At 45.1% G+C, this 22,660-nt stretch overlaps 1 gene segment (V, D, J or C); it reads right to left on the bottom strand.

Annotated features, from left to right (window-relative positions):
- Positions 1-1,699: 1,699 nt before the first annotated feature.
- Positions 1,700-2,438, bottom strand: LOC119855102. The segment is given in 2 exon segments: positions 1,700-2,069; positions 2,328-2,438. Coding segments are annotated over 2 exon segments (419 nt in total).
- Between the last annotated feature and the right edge of the window lie 20,222 nt (positions 2,439-22,660).

Here is a 22,660-nt window from a genome sequence, read left to right on the forward strand (position 1 = left end):
ATAACAGGTGGCTCCAGGTGGAGAGGGGACTACAAGGAAATGATGAGACAATATTGGTCAGCATGACAGGCAGCGGTCTAAGCATAACAGCAGCCTAACTCTTGTTGAGTTGTCTTTAGGCCTGGTGAGAAAGGAGACCTTTCAGGAGGGATTTGAAGGAGAACAATGCAATAGTTTTGCAGATGTTTACGTGAAGCTCCTGCCAAGTGTGGGGGGCAGAATGGGAGAAAACATGAAGATGTTTGTTTCCAAATTTAAACGAGTGGGTGATGGAGGGGGGCAGCATAGGCTGATGGGAGATGGGAACTGATGTCCCAGTAATAAGTGAGAGATGGTAAGTAGTGAGGAGACAGGCCATGAAGGGCCTTGAGAGTGAAGACAAGTAGCCTTGGTTTGATGAGAAAGAGAGAGAGAAGGGGGAGTTAAGGGAGGGACACAAAAAGAGGGGTGACGTGATCAAAGGGACAGGCTAGGGACGTGATCTGTGCAGTAGCATTCCGAAGGGATATGAACGGGACAACATTGCAGTTATTAAGCCAGAGAAAAGGATGTTGCAGTAATTGAGACACGAAATAGAATCACAGAAATGTAGGGCTGGAAGGGACCACGATAGGTCATCGAGTTCAATCTCCCACATTTCCCCCTGTGCAGAGGCCAGACCAAGGGTACCTAGACCATCCCTGACAGATGTTTGTCTAACCTGCTCTTAAAAACCTCTAATGATGGGGATTCCACAGCCTCCCTTGGGAACGTACCAGAAATGGGCTGGTCTCAGAGCTTGTGTATAGACCCCAGCTATGTTTGTAAAATCCTTTAATGCTCTGCTAGGTATTGCTGAGCTTCCTTTAGACAAGGTTTGTTGCACACAGTGCCACCTAATGGCTGATAATTATAATGCAGTTTAGCATTCTATTACTCCTCCATCAGTGGATTATTCCCACTGTTAAAATTTTGTGCCTAATTTCTAATTGGAAGTAGTCTGGCTTCAGGATTCAGCCACTGGTTCTTGTTATGCCTGTCTCTGTAGAAAAATGCATCTTTTAGTATGTGGTGTTTTCTCCCCTGAAAGGTACTTGTACAGTGTAATCAAGTCACCTCTCAATCTTCTTTTTCATAAACTAAACAGCTGGAGCTCCTTAAGTCTCACACTGCAAGGCATTTTCTCCAGGCCTCAGATCATATTTTGGCGCTTTTCTGCACCCTCTCCAAGTTTCAACATTCTTTTTAAACTGTGGACACCAGAACTGGACGCAGTATTCCAGGGTGGGTCTCACCAATGCTGTTTGCAGAGATAAAATCCCCTCTCTAGTCCTACTCACTGCTCCCCTATTTATTAGGGATCACAATAGCTCTTTTCTCCACAGCATTGCATTGAGAGCTCATGCTGAGTTGCTTGTCCACTCTGACCCCTAAATCCTTTGACAGGGAGTGTATCTAGACATTTAGCAGGCAGTATATCGCAGGGGCAGCCTCCCTCTGTCATTTGAGCCACTTTTGCAGCGGCATCCAGTTGAATGAAGCAAATTTCAACCCCTTCCTTCCAACAGGCTTGATCCAATGTAGTGAAAGGTCTCTCACTGTTTTTAGTGGCCATTGGATCTGCCCTATCTACAGTGCAGCGACCCTGCACCCCATCGCACTAGGGCACAGCATAACATAGGGTTATGTTCAAACTGTGATTCTCTTGAGGAAGAATCTGTTACAAGAGAGAAACTGAAACCAAACAGGGCCAGGAGGGTTTTGTATGGGTCTGTATCACTGTGAGAGGGGAGCTATAACTGTACTGACAATAGTAATCTCCAGCATTTCAGCTTCTACACTGCTGATAGTGAGAGTGTAATCTGTGTAGCCGCTCCCAGAGCCACTGCCACTGAACCGGGCTGGGACCCCAGTGTAACGGGAGTTAGCAGCATAGATAAGAAGTTTAGGAGCTTGTCCTGGTTTCTGTTGGTACCAGTTTATGTAGTTACTAGTGCTGGAACTGGCTTTGCAGTTGATGGTGACTCTGTCACCAGGAGACACTGCCAGGGATTCTGGAGTCTGAGTCAGCACCATCTGCCCACTGGAGTCTGAATTGAAAGGAAAATGTAAATTAACATAATGCATGAGTCAGAAAATTCAGGTTTTACTTTAGTTTTGTATCATAGTTTATCCTTTTCTTTCAATTAACTAAAAGATTATAAAAATGAGTGCATTTAAAAAACAGACTGTAATAAATTTGAGCTTGAGCAACCTCTTATGTGTATACGTGTATGTGTGAGAGAGGTTTCCGGGGCTCAATCTCCCATTATCTCACCAGACCAGTGTTATCTCAAATTGAATCTTACCCTTGATCCAGAGCACTAGCAGCCAGATGAGTTGAGCCTGTGAGATCATCTTGATACGTCTGGACTGATCAGTGCTGATCAATAAACCCTAAAGACTGTAAAAAGGGACTCTCTATGTAACTGCTCAGAGCAGCAGGGAAATATCAGGCAGACGTGAATATGCAAAGCATTTCCTGCCTCCCCCCGTCCCTGAAAATGGAGAACTGATTTGTTTGCATCATTTCAGATGTTCTGTCATTTTTCATGCAGTCCCTTTTTATCAGCGTCTGCAGTGTGTTCAGGGTGAGTTTGATACGTATTGGTGCTACCAACTGCTGTTGTTGGGGGATGTTCAGCTCCATTAGTTTGATTGTGCTGTGCAGAGTATTGAATGTGGTACATGTGTATGGAGATTTAAGAACATGTCAGATTTAACGCAGTCGCCCATTATACAGCCAGGTCTGGATTGTCCATCCTCTGTAGGGAGCACTATAGTGCCACATTGCCCCCGCAGTAGCACCATGAGGGAGTCCGTGCTGGGGCTGATTAGTGGCCTGGAGTGGGGGCCTTTACTCCATCCTTTACAATGGAACAGATGTCTCCCTCTGGTGTGTCATTCCCTCCCCACTCTTTCCAGGTGTTTGGTCACTGGGTGATGAAGGCAGTGAGCAGTCCCTGCTCAGATGAGTGGCCTTTGTGCAGCCTGCCCCAGTAGCAGATACTCTTTATGTGGCCCACCCCTCCTGTGCATCTGTCCAAGGGCACTTCCCGTTCTGTACAGCGTGGAGGGAAATATTGCAGGACCTCCATTTGTTAGTTGCTCTTGGAGGGTGAGGGGGTTGCATAGGCTTGTCCACCAGTCTTTGCCATTCCTGGAATGGCGATACTAGGACTGCAGAGCTTGCACCACCTTAAGGCTGTTGCATAGTTCACAGAGCAGATTTGCTGTCACTCTATACTCTGAGACGAGACTCTGTCTCCCTGGCATACCCTCAGGGAGCTCCTCCATACCCTAAAGGAGGAGAACTGGAGCAGCAGTGACTGAGTCGAGGTTTTTAGAACCATTCCGCCTGAGTAAGGCAAACTCTCGAGAGGAGGCACTCAGGAGTGATTGATCGCTATATCTGCTTTTGAAAAGAGTAGCACGTGTGCCCCAGAAGAACCAATACATGGGTGAAAGGTGTGTGTGTGTGTGTGAGAGAGAGAGAGCGAGAGAGAGAGAAGACTGCCGAATCGAGCTGAGTGGCAAAAAAAAATTTATTTGAAAATCCCAGCTCTCTGTGTGCAGCCAAATTTCCTGCACCCCCACAAGCTGAGGCAGCCACATTGTTCCCATCACTTTCCAAAGAAGACATCAAATTATTCCGCTCCCTACAAGTCAGCTGTGAAAGAATGCTGGAGCTAAAAAGGTAAGGGCATGTCTGTCACAACTCCCCCTGAACTCTATGGAAGTCTTTCCACTGACTTCAGTGGGATCGGGATCAGACCCATAATTCATAAAGTTATGGAGACTCTCAGATAAGATTGCCAGTGAATATGAATTCCCATTGGGTACCATTTAATTTGTAATTGTAATAACCAAATAGTGACTCGGTGGAATGCTTGTGGATAGTGGGACTAGCTGTCGTAACTGCAGTGTAGGGAAGGAGCTGAGGATCTGGCCCATCCATAGGAAGTGTGTCAGAATTTCTGACAAACAGCTCCGCTGTATCTACACACAAAGCAGGCCAGGCTGCAGTAGGACTTTACTTTGCTCTTGTTACTGTCAAATAGTGACACTGTTCAGCATGTGTTTCATGCTCTATTGCAGTTTTCAACTGCGGAATAATTCAAAGACCCGACATCCTTCCTGTTTTGATTTGCCATGAAGTCAGTGAAGATGGCGATGATTTGGCACCCAGTCGTAATATGTGCAGTGGTGAGCCCAATGCACTCCATGGAAAACAAGGAGGTTTTATATTGGTCTGTGACACTGTCAGCATGGTCAGTGCCAGCTTTGCTGACAACAGTTATCTCCAGAATCACCTGTTTCAACAGCACTTACTGTGAGAGTGAAATCAGTCCGAGACACACTGCCACTGAACCAGGCGGGAACCCTGGAAGGATGGGAGGAAGCAACATAAGTAAAGAGTTTTGGAGCTTGCCCTGAATTCCATTGGTACCTGGCCATGTTACTGCCAGCGCTGGAACTAGCTTTGCAACTTGTAGTGAATTTGTCTCCTGAAGATACCATTTGTTTCATCTGCATCATCACAATCTCTCCACAGGGGTCTAGATGTAGAAAGAAAAGCCATAGAGACCTGACATCTTATTACAATGACTAAAAGCTCATGACTGTTTTTAGAGACACATCCAGGTGAAGAACATATTAAGGTATAATCCATAAAATACTTTGATGTTGTATGTAACCCTTCTGCCAGTCAGATTTGGCAGCAACAAGGGCCAGGTTCAGTATCTAGGGGTTCCTTTTCAATGATTCAATACAAAACCAGCTTGAGCCCCCACCCAGTGACATGGGACAATTACACACCACCCCCTGGGCGCCTCTAAGAGGCACTACTTCCCCTCTCACAAGCACAGAGTCTGAGTGTAGCAACAAACTTTTAATGAAAGGAGGGAAATAACACAGCATTAATTTAGGGAAACACCGCAAACAGGGTTTATAAACCATAAGCAAAAGACTCACCACCAAGTAAGTTGGGCAGTGTCCTTTTCCCCTTAGGTTCTTAAGTCCAACAACCCAAAAGTCCTTTAACGTTCCTGTCCCTTCTCTGTAACCCACTAACAGTTGCTGTTCTTGGACAGTGCAGACCTAGAGTTAAGAGATGCATCTGCAGAGTTCACCTCCCACCTGGGTGGAGGTGAGTGGGAAAGGAGGCACCTTACTCGCTCCTCTGCTCAGGGACTCACCATCCCTCTCTGAGGGACTCTGCTCTGGCATTCTCCACCAGTCACCTTGCTGGCCGCATCTTTCCACCAGCCACCCTACTGGCCACTCGCTGCATCTCTCCACCAGCCAGCTACCGAGTTGTCTTCAGGGCCCCATATCTAACACAGTGCTCAGTGATTTCAGTTGTTAGTGGGAGAGCCTCACTGCTCACCCACACTGGGCAATCTCTTGCAAAAGAGACATTGTCCCAAAGAAGGTCTAATATTTAGACCCTAGGTATCAGTGATTTCAGCTCTCAGCATATAAGACTCTTAATTGACCCTAAATTAGTTCTGTTATTAGACAGTGGAGAAAGGAAGGGTCAAATGATGTCTGGAGCTCTTAGGCCAGGCCCACACCTCCAGGTACAAGTACTTGTCCCCACCGTCTCTCAACTCATTGGTCTTGGGAAACAATGTCCCCTGGCTAGCGAGTGCCATTTAGTTGAAGGTGAGTCCCTCAATTGGGAAATACCAAGTACAGTTCTGCTGCCCTGGATTTGCACAACAAGGATAACAACCCTTTATTATTCCTGCCCCAATAACAAGGAGACTGGGAATCCAACACCAGCCAAAAGTGACCATTTGGGCAAGCAATCCCATCATGCTGAGCACCTAGGCAGGGTGGGTATGTCCTTACAAACGAGATCAGCTTCTTAAGTCCTCTTCCATAGCTCATCACTAGATGTCTCATTCAGACTCTGCTTACATCTATTTTCCATCTTTTAGATGTTTTTCTTCTTGGTGCTACATTGCCTCAAAGCCTGGATCATCATCATTTCATATCTGGAATGCAAAGTACAAGTACCCAGAGAAACGGTCTGTGAGCCCATCTTAGCAGCTCTGGAGTCGGCACAGTGGTCAGCTGCCCATAGACTGCTAGTAGATGTATTTATAAGAGCTCAGTGGCACAGTGAACAGATGTTGTTTGTGTGTGAACATGCAAAGCTCCTGTAAATGAACTTCACATCTCATGTTTTCAAACGTTCACCTTTGACTAGGTGGTTTAGTTTTACCAACCTGGATTGTACTTCTGAGATCTGTGCACTCAGGGTCCTCTCCATTCATGGATCTCCCCATGACTGTGAGCAGGGATGATCCAACTGCCTCTATGGCACCTTCCCCATATCCTCTGCACTCTGTGCAGGGTTTGCTCTGGATCTGGAATCTGCATGCGAGAAGGTGGAGGAGACTGGGCAGGTGGAGGGAGGAGTAGGTGGGCAGTGGACAGGCAGTGGGCAGGTCCAGAGAGTTCACACACAGCCTCCTTCCAGCCCCATAGAGAATCCTGGGAATCCAGCCATAGTGTCAGGGCAGTGAAAAGGGGTTGTCAGTCTGTCCCGTGGGTAGAAGACTGCGCGTCTGGCACCTCTCCAGCAGTAATTTGCTGCGGAATTATTTGCAGAGAGAGTCAACTCTTGATCCAGCTTAGTGCATGTTACTATCAAGAGACATGCTGCCAACATGTATAAAGGGCTCCCACCAATGTCTCACCTCAATCCACGATCCAGGAAGACACATTTATAAACGCTTTACTTTACAAACTATGCCTTTTAGAGGGTTTACACAGTGGTTTGTTTCTTTGCAAAACTGCTGCTTCTGCTTGATTTAGACATTGAATATTGCCTGTAGCCAGACAGGCAGGGTATTGCAGTAGAATCCAGTCAGATTTCTCTCTCAAAAGCACTGCTATTGGCTGTCACTCATAAAAATCTGCCCTCATAATTTGTGGAATAGATAAGAAAGTTTATTGCTGTCCTAACCCCCATCATCAGTGCTTCAGTGTGAATCTCCAAAGCACTGACTGGATGGGACTTTTCTCATGAGTGTTTCCAGGTGTATCTTTCTAGATACACTATTTCATGTCCTGGACAAAAAAAAAATGACTTCAAATTAAGGATGCGTATTCATTCCCCTACTTACACACCAGCTGTGAAAGAATGGTGGCGCTAAAACCTTAAGGGCCTGATTTCAAAGCTCATTGAAGTCTATAGGAGTGTTTCCTCTGATTCCAGTGGGCTTTGGATCAAGCCCATAAAGCTGTGGAGACTCTCTGAAGATTGTCAATGAACATGAATTCTCATTAACTACCAGTTAATTAGTAGGTGTCCTAACCGAACAGAAACTCTGTGGAATACTTGTGTATTCACTGCGAATTACAGCACTTTGATTATCTTTGGAGATCTGTGGTTGCCATGGATTACAATTCAGTGATTGTGGTTTCCTCATTGACGATGTGTCTGTGACTGCTTCTGTTTGAAATAGAGCGGTGCTGCCATTCAGCTGCCAGATCCTGATATTTGGCTACTTCTCAGTAACTTTTCAAGCACCTGTCTGAGGTGGATGGTTAGGAGGAGGCACCTGCTGGTTCCTGGGATAGCTGTGACATGGCCAGTGTGGTCACTGTCTTACACTTCTTCCTGCTGGCCTGACCTTGTGTTTGCCCAGCATTGGAGAAGAAAGGAAATTTAGGAGAAGGCTCCACTTCTTTTTGGTCTTTTCCCATGACACCAGCTTTTTCTTGTGCTCTTCTCCTTGTGGGCTGTTTTATTCACACCCTTTCCCAGCTGTTCCTTTCTTACCTGCCTCTCCAGCCACTTGCTGCTGAGTGAACCAAAGAATCCTGGAAATCTGTAGCTTGCCTATAAGCCTGAGAGGGGTCCGATCCAATGACCATAGAACTCAACGGGGACACTCCTGTTCATTTCATTGGGCCTAGGATCGAGCTCTAAGAAGCAGATTTTCAAAAGAGCTCAGTTCCCATTTAGGCGTCTAAATATGGGCCAGCCAACTTCTTCTATTGAGCCATGTGTGGCCAGATTTTCAACAGATCTCAACATCCAATTTAGTGAGCTCTCTGGGACATGTATTTTGTGCCTAAATAGGAAACGATCTCTTTGGAAAAAACTGGCCCATATTTATGAATTATTATCTTTGTTATTTGTATTGCTGTAATCCCTCAGGGCCCCTGCCATGGATCAGGGCTCCTTTGCACTAGATGCTGCACAAGCATTGCTTTTCTCATTCCTCCTTTTTACAGTTTTTCTTTTAAAAGGATCGTTCTGCCAGTCTCAACAAACTTTACTTAACAGAGTCATTTAGAATTAGGTTTTCCCTGAGCTCTCTGTGTGGACATTGGAAGTGACAGTGGGAGGCATTTGCAGGGTTGTTGTGGCAGACAGTGATTTCATTAACTTCCTGTTTCTTGTTTGTTATGAAACCTGAAGCTGACTGTCCACATGTAGCTGTGAGAAATGCTCAGCACTGTGCACTCAGAGAGGGAGGTTTTTGTATTGGTCTGTATCACTGTGATAGGCCAGCTGCTATACTGCTGGCAGTAATAATCCCCAGCATCATCAGTTTCAACCCTTCTGATTGTGAATGTGTAGTCAGTGCCTGACCCACTGCCACTGAACCGGTCTGGGACGCCCGTGGGACGGGTGCTGGTGTAATAGAGAAGAAGCTTGGGAGCCTGTCCAGGTTTCTGTTGGTACCAAGCGATGTAGTTGCTAATGCTTGCACTGGCTTTGCATTTGATAGTGACGGTCTCTCCCACAGACACTGAGAGAGATTCTGGAGTCTGAGTCATCACAGTCTGTCCACTGGAACCTGGAGAGAGAGAATGAAAATTTGCAGGGTTTGGGTTGGGTAAATGGGACAATGACATTAAAAAAACTTTACACTGAAATATTTGTAAACTAAACAGTAGGCGTGAATTAGAAAATATCCCAGGAACTAGTATTTAAATAAACAAACCGCTGCCATTTTTGATGGATTGTCTCATTCCTTATTAACTCCTTGAACATTGTCTGTTTCTTACCCTGAATCCAGAAAAGCAGCAGCCAGAGAAGGGGTGTCTTTGAGATCATCTTGCTTCTGTGTGGCTGGAAATGCTTGTCAGTGAAGCATGTAGTGGAAATGGAACCATTTATGTGTTCAGCAGCTCAGTGAAGGACCATCAGCTATGTGTGAATACGCAAAAAGAGTCCAATTATGTAAATGACCAGATGTTAATGCCAGGGAGGAGCTTTGAGCTATCAGGTTGCTTGTTTCAGGCTGTCATTGGCTGGATTAACTATAACATATTTGCATGGTTCAGATGGTAAAGAAGCCAGAGTTAGCTTTACAAGCACAGGGGCTAAGAATAGCTGTTTGATTAATGATGAATAAAGGAGCGAGCAGCAGGTTGTAACACAAGTAAGAAGAGCTAAAATCATTCAGCCATTTACTGTGTGGGGTTTACATCCAATCAGCTGAGTCTATTTGAATTAATTCATTTTATAACACATTTTCCTTTTATTTAAAGGCCAGGTTACTAAAAGCAGTGGCGCTTCTCTGCAGCAGCACCAGTGGCTGTAGACATTTTGCACCTCCAGAATGATGGATGTTCTCAACGGCTTGAAGGGTGCCCACAGGCAGGCTGAAAATGAGGTCTGGGAAGAGCTCACCCAAGCATGCTCAGATTTTGAGTGCAGGTGCAGCACAGAAAAGTTGAAAAGTGGCATCAATGTGCCAGGCTCCAGCACTGCCTATTGTGTCGGTGCGCCTACCCCCTCTACCTCTATGACCTGGCAGGTGCCCAAGCCTGAGAGTTGCAGGGGATTGTGTCAGAGGAGCAGGGGGTCCTCCAGACCTCTCTCCTTCCAGCCCTGTTTACTGCACCTGCTTCACCCCCAGCAGCTACCTCTTTTGGGTGGGTGTGGCCAGCCCAGCAGCCCCCAGGAAGCTGACTGAATATCACCTTCCTTGGCTCCTTCTGGCTTGTGCTAACCAGACCCAGTCTGAGTATGTACGCAATCCAGGTTGTTCTGGAACAGGGGTGAGCATGCTCTGTGTGGCAACCCCGACTGCCCTGCCCATTGGGCCATATCCTTCCTCTGGAGCTTCCACACCCAGCCTCTGCCCACCCCCAACTCTGTTGAAAATCCTATTAGCTGCTTGTGTCTCAGGGTTTGGCTGCATTCAGTCTTGGAGAGTCTGGACAGGTCTTGGAGAATCTGGACCACGAAGTCTTACCCTACTCTGCAAACAGTAGACATGGCCATTTACAAATCCCTAGATTAGTATAATTTTCCTAGGTTAATAATGATTGAGATCTTCCCAATGGGATTTTAGTAAGGATCTATTACAATGAAAGGAGACATCAAAGGAGAGGTCAGGCTTGACAAAGTCCTGGCTGGGATGATTTAGTTGGGGATTGGTCCTGCTTTGAGAAGGGAGTTGGACTAGATGACCTCCTGAGGTCCCTTCCAACCCTGATATTCTATGATTCTGTGATCAAGGCCATTGTAGAAATGTATTTACAATAATAGAGCAGGTTGAACTTTTTTCTGATGGAACAGCTTTCCTTCAGAAAATGTGGATTTGACAAAATCTAAACGTTCTCTGGGGACACATCAATTATATTGAAATTTTCATGGGAAAATGATCTAAATGATTCTTTTGATAAGATCAGAACATTTCCTTTGAATGTGGTTCAAGGGTTTTGATTTTGTAATCATTTTGACATGTTATATTTTAAATCTATAACATAAAGGTCAAGTAGATGAAGTTGTATTTCATTTAAGAGTCCCTTGCACCGTGTACTAAAATTTAAAAATGCTTTAAAAACATTAACAAATCACATCTTCCAACACCCATTAAGGGAGGGAAATTAACATATCTGTTTTTTATAGACGGAAAACCGAGGCATGCAGAAGTTATCTTGGCCAAGGTTAGTGAGTGAGTTAGAGACCAGGCTGGGTTTAGATCCCAATTCCCCTGACTCTCAGTTCTTGCATTAACCACTAGACCATGCCATCTCCAGGGATTCCATTTTGGGTATCTAATGGACTCCTTAACAGGCCGTAGTCAGATATCAACACAATGATGTGTGTTCCTAATTGATATGGTGGTGTTGGCCATGGGTCAAGGATTATTTGGGGGATGTACAATATGAGACCAGATCAGCAACACATTCCCTGAGCCAAGTGTTTGCTCATTCACTAAGAGCTGACTAAACAGAAAACACTGCTCAACCTTAACTATAGCAGAGCTGGCACACCAGTATAATGAAAGAATCTGTTCATCTATGGTCTCCATGCTGATAGTGGTCTACAGTCCGGCATTTACAGTGTATAGAGTCTACCCCATGTCACCAAGTATTTATTGCTTTGCCAAATTGACTGATAAGCAGGACGTTGTATCTGTTTTCCTTGGTGGTGATGTTAGTCTTGTGTGAATTGGGATCTGGAAGGGAAATGAGTATGGTCCAGCTAGTCCAAGTGCAACGACACCCAGATAATGCAGGATTTTATGCAGGATGCTGGGATCTAGCTCTCTCCTTTGAAAGTGAACCCTCCAAGAGACTCCTTATTAGACGTGTGCTCAGTGGTGTAATCTCACAGTCAAACCAGCTTGTTGATTCTGAAATCATCCAGCCTGAAATCCCTAGAAGTAGAAAGAAAATGCACAGCATTGACAATATTGGGAAATGTACTTTAAATCTACTAGAAGTTAAAAATAGCAGTAATTGTGTGTTACATTGCATAACTCAACAGATGGTTCTCAGTGTTCATATTTTCATTCTTCTACCTCTAACCCAGAAAAATAACATCAACAAAAGCTTTGCATATGGAATTACATTGGCCATGCTGAGTTACCAGGAGCTCAGAGCCCTGCAGTGAAATCTGAAGCACAACCGGACAGATTTATAATCCCTGCTCAGAGCATGAATAAAATGACACTTGGATGTGAATGTGCAGCGACTGAGCTATGTAAATTGTCTCTGAGGTGTAGGGTATATGCTGTAAATGCTGATATTTGTGGATCATCAGAAGCCAGGGATTTGCATCTAGAGCAGAATTTAATAAAGCACTGCCCAGAGAAAATGAAAATGGACCCTTTCAAATGACATTAAAATCCTCTGTCACATCGCTCCTTTCTACAACATCCACATTTCCGCTTAGTTATTTCTGTGATACATCCTTGAGTCTTGGAAGGAAAATAAAAATATAACAGAGCCTATTGACATTCATGACTGACCTCAACCAACCTTTTAAAATCTCGATCGTAGCCCAAACTTTATAATATCATGGACATCAGAGATGTAAAGACCTCTGCAGTTACCTTCCACTCTTGTTTTAAATATCTCAGCTGACAGAGCTGTCTTTGGGTAAATGCTCTTATACAGTAGTAACTGGCAAAGCCATTGAGCTGATTTTGCTGTGTCACATAAAGGGAGCTCCATTAAAGTGAATGGAGCTATCCTGATCTACACCAGCAGAGGATGTGGCCCATTGAAACAAGAAATGTGGCCCTGGTTTAATTTTTAAAATAATATGATTGGATCCTTGCTCTATGGAATGAATCTCGCACACAGCTGTGGAAAGTTGGGTTTTACAGCTGCTTCTGCTGTTTTGGACTGGCATGCTCAGTGTGAGGATGGGCTGTAATTTCTTTAGTGAGGTTTATAAGAAAAGCCAGCTATAAGAAATCTTCAGTACATGAGATTTTATTACAGTTAGACATTCTGTGAACTGGGTTACTGGGTCTCTCTGTGTCTGATTGGTGAGAGACCTTCAGTGGCTGGAAGGACAAGAATCTCTGAAGAGATTCACTGTTCATAAATTACCAGGTTATGCCCATTGGTTTATGTCAGTGTAGTTCCACTGAAATCAACAGAGTTCTGCTGCTTTGCAATGTCTGGGGACCTGGACAGGAAACCACCTGATTCAGATTAAAAGTCACTTCTGTGGACTTTTTAAGTCAGCTGCTTGGCCTCTTTATCCTGGGTGTATTTAAAGCTGCCCTTTCTTCTCTTTCTTCTTTCATTTTTCTCTCCTTTTTTCCCCTACTCTCTGAGATGTCCACTGTATGAGTGTACTGGGGCATTTGCATGTTTGAGTTCTATTTTGGAATCAAATAATGTTTGTGTTCTTTAGTTAAGAGCCCGTCTTTTCTTCTTGCACTGATTTATTATTTTTTACTGTTAATTGTATCAAACATGCTGCACTTTTATGTAGGACTGAAAAACGAACTGTTTGTTGATGCAGTTATTGACACTGAAGCAGGAGTAGCAGATGTTTTGGTGGTTCTATACATGAAGCACATGTTCTAATGAGCAAAACTAACTGAACAGAAGACACTGGATCAGATAGCGGCTTGTACTCTGAGCACAGTTTGTTGGGATTAGACTATTGCAGTTTTCCAGTGTGGATGCTTTACAAAGCTGAGGTATTTCGTCAGCTGAGTAGAAAGGTGCTTGGATTGTAACCTGCTGTCAGTAGAAAGTTGGATGCAACCCATAAGAGCAAATCTGAACCCATCGTGTGAGCACCTGTAAGGACCAAAAAGAAAAGGAGTACTTGTGGCACCTTAGAGACTAACAAATTTATTAGAGCATAAGCTTTCGTGAGCTACAGCTCACTTCATCGGATGCATGTAATGCATCCGATGAAGTGAGCTGTAGCTCACGAAAGCTTATGCTCTAATAAATTTGTTAGTCTCTAAGGTGCCACAAGTACTCCTTTTCTTTTTGCGAATACAGACTAACACGGCTGCTACTCTGAAACCTGTAAGGACCAGAAGTTCTTGAGTGTGGAGGGCAGTGACTGAAGTCTGACACATTCACCCACTGAACTTTAGGGGAACAGAGAAAACAATGTAACTGCACAGGAAGCACCTGAAATACCGAGTGAGAATCTGAATCTAAACAGCAGGGAGGTTTTTGTGCTGGTCTGTATCACTGTGTGAAAGGGGAGCTGCTATACTGCTGGCAGTAATAATCCCCAGCATCTTCAACTTCAACCCGGCTGATTGTGAATGTAAAATCAGTGCCAGACCCACTGCCACTGAACCGGTCTGGGATCCCAGAGGGGCGGGTGGAAGCCTTGTGGATAAGGAGCTTAGGAGCTTGTCCTGATTTCTGTTGGTACCAGGCCATCCAGCTGCTAACACTGGAACTGGCTTTGCAGTTGATGGTGACTCTGTCACCAGGAGACACTGAGAGGGTTTCTGGAGTCTGAGTCAGCACGATCTGCCCAGTGGAGTCTAGATTGGAGAATAAATTTGGGATAAAAAGAAATGTAAAATCCTCCAATATCAGAATAATTAACACTACAAAACTGCACCTCTAGGAGTTTAGCCTGGAGCTCTCTTTCTCCTAACACTGTAAATGCTGCTAGGAATGATTGCTGGAAAGGGAAATACTTTAGCATTTAAATCCTAGTAAAATATTATAACTTTTCATTTAAACAACCCCCACCTCCCATGTGGTTGTTCTTACCCTGAATCCAGAACATGAGAAGCCAGAGAAATTGAATCTGTGAGATCATCTTGATAAGTCTAGAGCGACAGATACCAAGTTCAGAAGCACACAGTGTGAAGGTGACACATTTATATCTGCTCTGAGCAGCCAGGAACTGTCACTCAGGTGGAAATATGCAAAGCAGCATCTCTCTGTAAAAGTCCATTCCTGTTTCAGACCCAGGGCCGTGTACACCCCTCAGTCTGGTAACATATCTCCCATTCCTGGCAGTGAGGGATGCCCAGATGGGTCAGGCAGGGGATGGTCTCTCTAATCATTGGGCCCAGAGTGTGGAGCCCACTGGAAAAACACCGACTCTAGGATGATTCCCCAATATACAGTTACATTTTGAGACCTATCAGTTAGCTAGCTTTTAATCCATTTAATGTATGCCATGGTAATTTTATACAATTCTATTTTTTCTAATCAAGATGTTTTGCGGTTCCAGGTCAAATGCCTTACAGAAGTCCAGTTATATTACAACATAATTACATTTATCAACCATACATGTTATCACCTTAAAAAAAAGATACCAAGTTAATTTGATAGGAGCTATTTTCCACAAACCCACGTTGGTTTGTATCAATTACATTACCTTCCTTTATTTTTTATTAATCAAGCACTATATGAGCCTCTCCATTATCTTGCATGGGATCGATATCAGGCTCACAGGCCTATAATTACCCAGGTCATCCCTTTTACCTTTTCTAAAAATTGGTACACATTGGTTCTCTTCCAGTCTTCTGGAACTTCTCCAGTGCTCCAACACTTTTTGAAAAATCAACATTAAGTTTCCAGCAAGCTCCTCAGCAAGCTCTTTTAAAACTCTTGGATGCAAATTATCTGGACCTATTGATTTAAAAATCTTTAACTTTAGTATCTTCTGTTTAAGATGCTTCTGAGATACTAGTGGAATGGAAAACATTATTAACATATAATGAAACTATATCATCTGTTTTCCCTGAATATGGAACAGAAATATTTTTGAACACTTCAGACTTTTCTGTATTATTATTGATAATTCTACTATTTTCATCTAGTAATGGACCAATACTATTCCCAGAATTCTTATTGTTTTTAGTATATTTTAAAAAACTTGCTTATTGTCCTTAACTTTGATGATCATAGCTTTCTAATTATATCATAGAATCATAGAATATCAGGGTTGGAAGGGACCTCAGGAGGTCATCGAGTCCAACCCCCTGCTCAAAGCAGGACCAATCCCCAACTAAATCATCCCAGCCAGGGCTTTGTCAAGCCTGACCTTAAAAACTTCTAAGGAAGGAGATTCCTCCACCTCCCTAGGTAACACATTCCAGTGTTTCACCACCCTCCTAGTGAAAAAGTTTTTCCTAATATCCAACCTAAACCTCCCCCACTGCAACTTGAGACCATTACTCCTCGTTCTGTCATATGCTACCACTGAGAACAGTCTAGATCCATCGTCTTTGGGACCCCCTTTCAGGTAGTTGAAAGCAGCTATCAAATCCCCCCTCATTCTTCTCTCCCGCAAACTAAACAATCCCAGTTCCCTCAGCCTCTCCTCATAAGCCATGTGCTCCAGTCCCCTCATCATTTTTGTTGCCCTCCGCTGGACTCTTTCCAATTTTTCCACATCCTTCTTGTAGTGTGGGGCCCAAAACTGGACACAGTACTCCAGATGAGGCCTCACCAATGTCGAATAGAGGGGAACAACCACGTCCCTCAATCTGCTGGCAATGCCCCTACTTATACATCCCAAAATGCCATTGGCCTTCTTGGCAAGAAGGGCACACTGTTGACTCATATCCAGCTTCTTGTCCACTGTAACCCCTAGGTCCTTTTCTGCAGAACTGCTCCCTAGCCATTCGGTCCCTAGTCTGTAGCAGTGCATGGGATTCTTCCATCCTAAGTGCAGGAGTCTGCACTTGTCCTTGTTGAACCTCATCAGATTTCTTTTGGCCCAATCCTCTAATTTTTCTAGGGCCCTCTGTATCCTATCCCTACCCCCAGCGTATCTACCTATCCACCTAGTTTAATGTCATCTGCAAACTTGCTGAGGGTGCGATCCACACCATCCTCCAGATCATTAAGGAGGATATTGAACAAAACCGGCCTGAGGACCGGCCCTTGGGGCACTCCACTTGACACCGGCTGCCAACTAGACATGGAGCCATTGATCACTACCCATTGAGCCTGACAATCTAGCCAGCTTTGTATCCACCTTATCGTCCATTCATCCAGCCCATACTTCTTTAACTTACCGGCAAGAATACTGTAGGATACCGTGTTAAAAGCTTTGCTAAAGTCAAGGAACAACACATCCACTGCTTTCCCCTCATCCACAGAGCCAGTTGTCTCGTCATAGAAGGCAATTAGATTAGTCAGGCATGACTTGCCCTTGGTGAATTCATGCTGACTGTTCCTGATCACTTTCCTCTCCTCTAAGTGCTTCAGAATTGATTCCTTGAGGACCTGTTCCATGATTTTTCCAGGGACTGAGGTGAGGCTGACTGGCCTGTAGTTCCCAGGATCCTCCTCCTTCCCATTTTTAGAGATGGGCACATATTAGCCTTTTTCCAGTCGTCCAGGACCCGTCCCGATCGCCATGAGTTTTCAAAGATAATGGACAATGGATCTGCAATCACATCCGCCAACTCCTTTAGCACTCTCAGATGTAGCACTCATCCAGCTTTTCTAAATAGTCCTGAACCACTTCTTTCTTCACAGAGGGCTGCTCACCTCCTCCCCATGCTGTGCTGCCCAGATCAGCAGCAGTCTGGGAGCTGACCTTGTTCGTGAAGACAGAGGCAAAAAAAGCATTGAGTACATTAGTTTTTTTCCACATCCTCTGTCACTAGGTTGCCTCCCTCATTCAGTAAGGGCCCCACACTTTCCTTGACTTTTTTCTTCTTGCTAACATACCTGAAGAAACCCTTCTTGTTACTCTTAACATCTCTTGCTAGCTGCACCTCGAGGTGTGATTTGGCCTTCCTAATTTCACTCCTGCATGCCCGAGCAATATTTTTATTCTATTCCCTGGTCATTTGTCCAATCTTCCACTTCTTGTAAGCTTCTTTTTTGTGTTTAAGATCAGCAAGGATTTCACTGTTAAGCCAAGCTGGTCGCCTGCCATATTTATTATTCTTTCTACACATCGGGATGGTTTGTCCCTGTAACCTCAATAAGGATTCTTTAAAATACAGCCAGCTCTCCTGGACTCCTTTCCCCCTCATGTTATTCTCCCAGGGGATCCTGCCCATCAGTTCCCTGAGGTTGTCAAAGTCCGCTTTTCTGAAGTCCAGGGTCCGTATTCTGCTGCTCTCCTTTCTTCCCTGTGTCAGGATCTTGAACTCGACCATCTCATGTGTATGTGTGAGAGAGATTTCCAGGGCTCAATCTCCCACTATCTCACCAGACCCCTATTATCTCAAGTAGAATCTGACCCTTGATCCAGAGCACTAGCAGCCAGATGAGCTGAGCTTGTGAGATCATTTTGATACATCTGGACTGACCGATGCTGATCAATAAACCCCAAAGACTGTAAAAAGGGACTCCATATATAACTGCTCAGAGCAGCAGGGAAATATCAGGCAGACGTGAATATGCAAAGCATCTCACCTCAGGCCCTACAAAGGGAGAACTGATTGGTTTGCCTCATTTCAGATATTTTGTAATTTTTATTGCCATCCCTTATGACAAAGTATTGCCCGTACTGAGAAGTCCAGCATCTGCAGTGTGTTCAGGGTGAGTCTGATACGTGTCTGTGCTTCCAACTAATATCACTGGGTGATGTTCAGCTCCATTAGTTTGATCCCATTGTGCATAGTAATGAATGTGAGATGTGTGTATGGAGATTTAAGAACATGACCCCTGTTATACAGCCAGGGCTGGGTTGTGCATCCTCTAAGGGACACTGTGGAGCCGCACTGCCCCCGCAGTAGCACGGAGAGGGAGTCGGTGCTGGGCCTGACCAGTGGCCTGGAGGTGAGCCCCTTACTCCATCATTTACAATGGAGCAGATCTCTCCCCTGTGTGTATCATCCCCTCCCCACTTCTTCCAGGTGACTGGTCACTGGGGGATGAAGAATCTGAGCAGTCCCTGCTCAGGTGAGTGGCCTTTGTGCAGGGTGCCCCAGTGGCAGATACTGTCTACATGGCCCACCCCTCCTGGGCCTCTGTCTAAGGCTGCTCCCATTCTGGCCCACACTGCTAGTCACACAAGGGCTGGCACTTCGCGTCTGTTGTTTGAACAGCCTTATATTGAGAGTAAATTCTGCCACCCCCTCCACAGTGCAGACAGGTCCAGATTCAGGGCTGCTGGGGGCCTGCTGCTCTGGGAGAATCTCGGGGTATATTGCCCCATACAGTGTGGAGGGAAATATTGCAGCACCTCCATTTGTTAGCTGCTCTTGGGGGAGTGAGGGGTGCATAAGCCAGCCCACCAGTCATTGCCATTTCTGGAGTGGAGATACTAGGACCACAAAGCTTGCACCACCCTAAGGCTGGTGCACAGTTCTCAGAGCAGATTTGCTGTCGCACTGTACCCTGAGACGAGGCTCTATGTCCCTGGCATACCCTCAGTGAACTCCCACGTGCCCTAAAGGAGGAGGATTGGAGCTGGAGTGACTGAGAAGAGGTTTTTAGAACCGTTCTGCCTGCAGAAGGCAAACTCTCGAGGGGAGGGACTCAGGAGTGATTGATCCCTGAGGTTACTTTTGAAAAGAGCAGCACATGTGCCCCCGGAAGAAACAGCACATGGGGCAAAGAAAAAGAGAGAGAGAGAGAGAGAGAGGGAGGGACTGCCAAATCTAGCTGAATGGCACAATAATGTGTCCTTTGAAAAATCCCAGCTTTCTGTGTGCAGCCATATTTCCTGCATCCCCACAAGCTGAGGCCCCCACACTGTTCCCATCATGGTCCAAAAAACCCCAAAACATCAAATTATTCTTCTCCTTACAAATCAGCTGTGAAAGAATGCTGGAGCTAAAAATGTAAGGGACTGACACAACCCACCCTGAAGTCTATGGGAGTCTTTCCACTGACTTCAATGGGATTTGGATCAGAGCCATAATTCATAAAGACATGGAGACTCTCAGATAAGATAATCAATGGGAATTCCTGTTCACTGGCAAACCTTTAATTTGTAAGTGTAATAACCAAATAGTGACTCGGTGGAATGCTTGTGAATAGTGGGACTAGCTGTTGTAACTGCAGTGTAGGGAAGGAGCTGAGGATCTGGCCCAGCCATAGGAAGTGTGTTAGAGTTTCTGACAAACAGCTCCGCTGTATCTACACACAAAGCGGGCCAGGATGCAGTAGGACTTGGCTTTGTTCTTGTTACTGTTGAGCAGTGACACCATTCAGAGAGTGTTTCACGCTCTGTTGCAGTTTTCAATTGTGGAATAAGTTAATGACCCTGAGATCCTTCCTGTTTTGATTCACCATGAAGTCAGTGAAGGTGGCGATGGTTTCACACCCAACTGTGACACGTGCAGTGGTGAGCCCAGTGCGCTCCATGAAGAAGAGGGAGGTTTTCTATTGGTCTGTATCACTGTGAGCATGGCCAGTGCCAACTTTGGTGACAATAGTAATCTCCAGCATCATCTGCTTCAACAGCACTTACTATGAGAGTGAAATCAGTCCCACTGTCACTGAATCGGGCAGGAACCCCGGAAGGGTAAATAAGGAGCTTGCCCTGATTTCTGTTGGTACCTGGGCATGTTACTGCCAGTGCTAGAACTAGCTTTGCAGCTTCTAGCAAATTTGTCTCCTACAGACACAATTTGGGATTCTGGAGTCTGCGTCATCACAAAATCCATAGAGACCTGACATGCTGTTACAATGACTAAAAGCTCAGGACTGTTTTTAGAGACACATCCAGGTGAAGAACGTATTAAGGTGGAATTCATAAAATACTGTGATGTTATTTTCCATATTTTAGATGTTGTTCCTGATGCTACATTGCCTCAAAGCCTGGGTCATCATTATTTCGTATCTGGAATGCACAATACAGGTACCCAGAGGAACAGTCTGTGAGATCATCTTAGCAGCTGTGGAGTCGGCACAGTGATTGGCTACCCGTATGGTCTTAGCAGACGCAGTTATAAGAGCTCAGTAGCACAACGAACAGATGTTGTTTGCCTATGAACATGCAAAGCTCCTGTAAATGCACTTCATATCTGGTGTTTCGAAACACTCACCTTTGACTGGGTGGTTTAGTTTTACCAGCCTTGATCGTATGGTGGAGATCTGTGCGCTCAGCGTCCCCTCCAGGCATGGATCTCCCCAGGGCTGTCTGCAGGGGTGATCCAGCTGCCTCCACGGCACTTTCCCTCATATCCTCTGCACTCTGTGCAGGGTTTGCTCTGGGTCTGGAATCTGCATGGGAGAAGGTGGTGGAGGCTGGGCATATGGAAGGGAGGAGTAGGTGGGCAGTGGACGGGGCCAGAGAGTTCACACATCTGGATCCTGGAAAGGAAGAATCCTGGAAAGGACAATCCAGCCCCAATGTCAGGGCAGTGACAAGGAGCCTGTGCCATTGTCAGTCTGTCCCGTGGGTCGAGGGCTGTGAGCCTGGCACCTCTCGCCAGCAGTATTTTGCGGCGGAATTGTTTGCAGAGAGAGTCAACTCCTGATCCAGCTTAGTGCACGTTACTATCAAGCGACGTGCTCGCCAACATGTATAAAGGGCTCCCTCACATGTCCCACCTCAATCCACAATCCAGGCAGGCACACCTATAAACCCTTTACTTTACAAACTATGCCTGTTAGAGGGTTTACACAGTGGTTTGTGTCTTTGGAAAACTGGTGCTTCTGCCTGATTTAGACATTGAGTATTGCCTGTAGCCAGGGTATTGCAGTAGCATACAGTCTGGTTTCTTTCACAAGGGCACTGCTGTTGGCTGTCACTCAGGAAAAGATGCCCTCATAATTTCTGGAACAGATAAGAATGTTTATTGTTGCCTTACCCCCATCGTCATTGCTTCAGTCTGAGTCCCCAAAGCACTAACTGGATGAGACTTTTCTGATTAGTTTTTCCATGTGCAGCATTCTAGATACAGGTTTCAGAGTAGCAGCCGTATTAGTCTGTATTGGCAAAAAGAAAAGGAGGACTTGTGGCACCTTAGAGACTAACAAATTTATTTGAGCATAAGCTTTCATGAGCTACAGCTCAGCATCCGATGAAATCTACTAGGTCTAAAACCTTTGGATTGTCTGTTTCATGCTGCTGTTGCATGTTATAACAATTCATAGTTACTCACTATTCTGGTGTTCGAATGCCCAGACTGAGGCTTACATGGCATAAAGTGGGTTCAGTTCTGGATTTATTATTTAATGAGGTGACTCTATCAATAGGTAGCAGAGCAGGCTGCAGATGTCCGTACGTTTCCCAATTTCCATACGTTTAAACACAAACCCATCTATAACAATGTAGTGATTTAGGGTCAAGTTTTGAGCCTGTTACTCACACGGCGAGCAGTTATTCTCATAGGTAATCCCATTCATTTCACTGGAACTGCTCGTGTGAGTGCTCAGCTGTGGGGATAAGGGGCTCCAGGTCTTGCCTTAAAGCTGTTTCTTTTTAAAATACGTTGCCCAGGGAAGTGTAGTCACTCATTCATTCTCCTTCCTTTTTAATCAGGTCGTACCAGTGGATCCAGAGTGCAAATGGCCTGTTTGACCTGAAAGCTTCAGCTCTGCAATGTTGTGTCGTAATATTGCCACCTACTGACCAATGGCAAAGTTGTCCACAGAATTTAGTCTATAAATGGCGAGCCCGAGCAGATGTCGTAGTGTTCCCAGGGAGTGGGGTGCTGCATGGCCTGATGCTTCTTCCCCTTCTCATATGTGTGTCCTTTTTTAGCCCCCCATCACATGTTTCAAGCTGTGCTTGATGTGGAGCAGTTTTCAAATATGAGGCATTTCAGACTATGGCAGTATGGCCAGGCCTGGCAATATTTACACCATGGCCAGAGTTCTGGCTAGGGTGGCATTGCTATCCTTTGTGTTATCACTGTAACCCTGAGGTATTATCTCATCATACACCAGGAGACCTGTATAGTTAGGGCCGTACGAAATTCACGGCCATGAAAAACACGTCATGGATCATGAAATCTGGTCTCCCCTGCATGAATATCGTCTTTTGTGGCTTTTATCC

This window comes from Dermochelys coriacea, chromosome 4, assembly GCF_009764565.3.
Source record: "Dermochelys coriacea isolate rDerCor1 chromosome 4, rDerCor1.pri.v4, whole genome shotgun sequence".
Classification (NCBI taxonomy): Eukaryota; Metazoa; Chordata; order Testudines; family Dermochelyidae; genus Dermochelys; species Dermochelys coriacea.